At 37.7% G+C, this 5,158-nt stretch overlaps 1 protein-coding gene across 1 annotated transcript; it reads left to right on the top strand.

Annotated features, from left to right (window-relative positions):
* The first annotated feature begins 323 nt into the window (after positions 1-323).
* LOC134662180 (ras-related protein Rab-18A) lies at positions 324-3,121 on the top strand. The gene is made up of 5 exons (XM_063518449.1): positions 324-613; positions 943-1,110; positions 2,014-2,155; positions 2,416-2,538; positions 2,985-3,121. Exons 1-5 carry the CDS (start codon positions 552-554, stop codon positions 3,096-3,098), a joined length of 609 nt encoding a protein of 202 aa, XP_063374519.1. The 5' UTR covers positions 324-551; the 3' UTR covers positions 3,099-3,121.
* Positions 3,122-5,158: the final 2,037 nt, after the last annotated feature.

The raw sequence follows: 5,158 nt of genomic DNA, 5'->3' as shown, positions 1-5,158 counted from the left end.
ACGAGCTTTTACGGTCTAAGGTAGTCTACGGTCTTGTTTACTGACAAATTGGGTTTGCCAGACTATCAACCGTAACACACTACCGAACCGCACCAAGATCACGGTGCGCCGCACTCATAAGTGAGAGCGAGAAAGAGATATCTTGGTGCGGCGCACCAAGATCGCGGGCCGTGCGGTAGTGTGTATGGCTATTATGGCAGAAGTAAGAAAACTGCTGGATATGAGAATTTAGCGTTGCATTAACTAAACGTGTCTTGTCTCAAGTCAACCTAAACTAAATGTCAAATGTCTGTCAGTCTTTGGCAAAACTTTGCAATATTTTTTTAATGCAATGTACGTCGTAGAATAGCTATTTTTTCACAGAATATCACAGTTTTTTACGTTATCACGCATTATTAATCTTTGTTTTAGTGCTAGTAACTCGCATTAGTGCCTTGGGTATATAAATAATCCATATTACCAATTTATTGTATCTTTAACACCTACTTTCTCGTACGAAAACAAAATTGGTCTTTTTGGATTCAAAACCTTTCATTATTGAAGGATCGAAAATGGATTACGTGACTGCATTAAAGATTTTAGTTATCGGAGAGAGTGGTGTAGGAAAATCTAGGTGAGTTGTATCAGGATATTAATTGTATTTTTTAGACAAAGGAGTGTGTATTGCTAGGGCAAGGTTACCATGACTCATTATCGAATCATAAGGTTATTTAAGCACGTCAACATTTATTTTATCAGTACCTAGTTTTATTTTAAACTTTAGTAAGCATATCATAAATTTCTACTATTATTTTATGAGTTAACTTAATTATACACTTCGGTAATTTTAGCAGCTCTTCTATGTCAAAAACTCGGTAATCATTTCATCACCCATGCTTCTTCATGTAAATTTGTACTATAGCCTGTTTCTAAAAATAAACAATTACTACTATTTATCAACAGTATCATCTTGGCATTTACGACTGGTGACTACAATGCATCATTCCCGGCCACCATAGGAGTGGACTACAAATGCAAGATCATGGAAGTGAATGGAGTTAAGGTGAAGTTAGGCATATGGGACACAGCTGGCCAAGAACGCTATAGGACACTGACTTCCAGTTTCTACAGGTACATATTTACTTTTTCTATTATGTGCACAGTGGCGGATTTGACCTAAGGCTAAGTAGGCATGGGGCTAGGGTGGCCAGATATTTGGGGTGGGCCAATCTATATGATGGGTGCTGAGAAAGGGGTGGCTAATGCTTACTAAAGTGTCATTCAATAGAACTTGCTAACTATGTAAACAAAAGTTACTAGTAATTTGACTTTCAGTGTCAATTTTAAGGTGACAGTCCATTTCCAACGACAGCTGCACTACTGTTCATTTTACCATGGAAATTGACAGTAACAGCAACGCGTTCAGTACCAGTAGTGCAGCTGCGGTCAGAAATGGAATGTTACCCTTAGTATGGCAGTTTGTTTACATAGTTAGCAAGTTCTATTGAATGACACTTTACAGGGCCTGGGGCCTAGGGCGGCAAAGACTGTAAATCCGCCACTGTATGTGCATTTTCTACTTCAAAGGTTGATGACATGTGGAACTTTTATCAAATGAGTAAATGATATTTGGAGTTGGAGTAAATTTTAAACATTGTTTACACCTCTCATATCCTGGTACATGTTACTATAAATAATAATAATCATTTGAGCCTATATACATCCCACCGCTGGGCACAGGCCTCCTCTCATATGCGAGAGGGCTTGGGCACCCACACACAGTCCCCACGCTAGCACATGTTATTATAGCTTGACAAAATCGTATGTGAGACTCCCATGGTCCACGGCCGATGGGGGATGAAAGAGAGTGACAGCTCCGCTGCCCACACACTTCATTTCGGGAGTGTCACGTACGAATTCATCAAGCTACAAGTTATTCCTACCCTGGCTGTATTGTCATGATGACACATGTCAGATGGTGTAGGCTAAGTCGCAAATTGCAAGATGTAAACGAATAATGTTGCCTTGTTGCAGAGAAGCGCATGGTGCTATATTAGTATATGATGTATCAGACCCAAAGTCACTAGCTAAACTAAAAGAATGGGTAGAAGAACTGCAGGTCTACTCTACCAAGAAGAACATAGTTTGTTTAGTTGTTGGCAATAAGATAGACAAGGTAAGGCAAATTTTTACCTTTCTGTTTATTAGTATTTTCCTTACATCTCATTAATATTATACATAATTTATGTAAACTTTAAAACTTAGTTCATAACATTGTGTTTGGTTACTATGGTAGTTCCTCATGAAATAAAACTCTTTTATTTGATTAAGTTGTGTAACCTATTGATTAATGATTAAGTTGTATAGCATAATTCAATTAGTTCATAACTTTTTGTTTGTCGTGTAAAGCCTTATCTTAAATTTTTCATCATTCAGGCTCGGCAAGTGACCAGGGAAGCTGGCCAGGACTTTGCACAAAAGCATAGAATGCTCTTCATTGAGAGCAGTGCCAAGACCCAGGAAGGTATCAACTTGGCATTCGAGGAGTTAGTACAAAAGGTAACTGTCTAGTTTTGGGGTGATGGCGCAGTTCCACATTGTTTTGTGTCAGCTTGTGACATTGCTATATTGTTCATATCAATGAATATTGCATTTTATACTAAAATGCTGCAAAAAGTCACGAGTTGTTATAAATGCTATACACCTATAGGTAGTAATTTCAAATCAAGCGAAACTTATGTGATAATTTAAATAGCTAATATTTTCAAGCATAAATTAATCATTCGTGTGTCAGTTTCGTCCGGAATTTCAAATGCAAATATTAAAAAAATGGATTTGAAAATCCCACCAATAGGCCATAGCTTTGTTTCATAGAACATCTCGCCATTGAAACATGTGGAGTTAGCAGATCTCTCTCAGAGGTTTGTATGTGGACATTCAGAATTTTATTATATTATCTGGATTTTTGTCGAGTGATAATTCCATTATGCCAAAATGTTTTGTAGATAATCGAGACACCAGGCCTCTGGGAGTCCAGTCCCTCTTCAAACATCCGCGTAGGCAGTGACGAGCGACGGCAGCAGGAGTCCTCTTGCTACGACTATACGTGTACCATCTAAACACAGTTTTAGTAACGTACTGTATAATTGTGTATGTAACGTAGCTACCTATAAATAAAATAAAATGGTTTTTTTTACCAAAAGGTCACTTTTAGCTCACAAAGGTTTTATGTGTAATTTATTTTGCTATAATGGGATTAAATATAGATTTTATCACATATACCTATACTTATCATTATGAACGGTTTGGGGAGTTCTGTTGTATTTTTGTAATAACACAAGTCACACACTCACAAGAAGTGAAGTTACTTGTATGATGTGTAATGAAAAAAAAATGTAGCTTTTGATACCTATCCATGTTTTTTTACTTGTAGTTAATAATACCTACTCATAATCGATCAACACACATGGTCGAATATGCGTAACAGACATTCAACTTCGTAAGGTTCCTTATTATAGTGTCGCCATGTCCGTGTGTTTGTCCGCCCGCAGCTTTGCTCCATGGTCGTTAATGCATTTTTTTTTTATTATTATTATTTTGTTTTAATCCTATAGTAGCCTATAATATTGTGATGGCAGGGTAACTACGGACCCTAAGCTTAGCATGGCACGACGTACTCTTGGCCCATAAAAAAATTAAGAAATTCGAATGATTATTAATTTTAAAATGTTTGGGATCGGTCGCTTAGCAAATTAATCATTTAACAGTTAAAAAAACCCCTTGTGAAGTCGTATTCTCATTCCTGGCACACTTAAAATTCGCTATACACGCGCCGTCTATTTAAATAATACGTCCGTGTGTGTGTCCATACATCGCCTCTATACCAAGGACCGTCCACTTACATTAGCCTCTACTACATTATGATGGAGTGGCCAAGACATTTCCATTTATCAAGACCCATCGGACAAATAAGCCTGCCCTCAATGGCCCAAGATGGAGCCCCGCTAATGAGTGGCGATCGCTCAACAACTTGTACAAACGTTGACAAATATATAGAGGAAGCTTTTCAAATGATTTATATGAGATAGACACGATTTTTGAGGTTGAATGCGGCAAGCACTTGGGCGAGAAATCAGAATGATGAACGCGCGGGATTAATGTTGCTGGGCTTGATGCATGAGATTCGATACCGATATGGAAATAGTTATTTGTACAACAAGAGATCAAAGTTTGATATTTCTTCGAGTGCTGATTTTGAGTCCCGTGCAAGCGAAAGATTCTATACTAGATTCACGAGCGTAGCGAGTGAATCTTATTTAGAATTTTGAGCGTAGTAAGGGACTCAAAAGCGCACGAGATGTAAATAACTTTGATCTCGTGTAGTTCACAAAATTTTTCACCTCAGCAGTGAGAACATATTAGAGAACCCGAAAAATGTATTCCTTCTTCATCACTTACCTCTATTCACTCATGTTTTCTTAAGATATACCAACAATTAAGTTTTCACCTCAGCAGCTCGAACAAGGGTACTTTGCTACTTAAAAACAGTGAGCAAAGTCGCATTTTGCTCACTGTCTTGTTCGAGCTGCTGAGGTGAAAATGTATACAGTAGTAAAGTGACATTGACGACCAACCGACCAACTTTTATTTTTAACAGAACGATGTAAAATTTGACTTGAATGATAACAAACAATCAAATGCAAAACGTGGCAAAACTAAATCACAGATCATATAAAATATTTTGATTGGATCAAGTTTACGTTGCACAGATTTTGCAATGACAAATAATTGTCACCATAGCATTCGGGATAAAAATAATCATGCACATCACAAAAACACCTACTATTCTCCACGAAATACCAGCTTTAACAGCCATTGGAACACTCCTCTCATCTGTAATAAATTCCAAATTCAAACTGACTAAGGCTGTTATGCAGGGTAGAGCAAATAACCTACTTTCATGTCGACGAATTTTAGGCATCTGCCGCATCTGTAAATCAGCGTCTCCAGGTTGTAGAACACTAATAACGCCGCAGTTGTAGAATAAATGGGTTATTCCCACTAGTTACCACCAAGTTGTTACCAGTGGTAACTACTGGGAATTTTTTTCCCACCTTTTACCACTGGTAACTACTGGGAAAAATTATTCCCAGTAGTTACCACCAAGTCGGTTTAGTGG

This window comes from Cydia amplana, chromosome 2 (genome assembly GCF_948474715.1).
Source record: "Cydia amplana chromosome 2, ilCydAmpl1.1, whole genome shotgun sequence".
Lineage (NCBI taxonomy): Eukaryota > Metazoa > Arthropoda > Insecta > Lepidoptera > Tortricidae > Cydia > Cydia amplana.
This window is presented reverse-complemented; position numbering and strand designations above follow the sequence as displayed.

Excerpts from the sequence above, each read along its gene's own strand:
- LOC134662180 (XM_063518449.1), top strand. The coding sequence starts at position 552 with ATGGATTACGTGACTGCATTAAAGATTTTAGTTATCGGAGAGAGTGGT. Across the intron at positions 1,111-2,013 it reads CTGACTTCCAGTTTCTACAG|AGAAGCGCATGGTGCTATAT; the intron begins GTACATATTTAC and ends GCCTTGTTGCAG. Across the intron at positions 2,156-2,415 it reads TTGGCAATAAGATAGACAAG|GCTCGGCAAGTGACCAGGGA; the intron begins GTAAGGCAAATT and ends TTCATCATTCAG.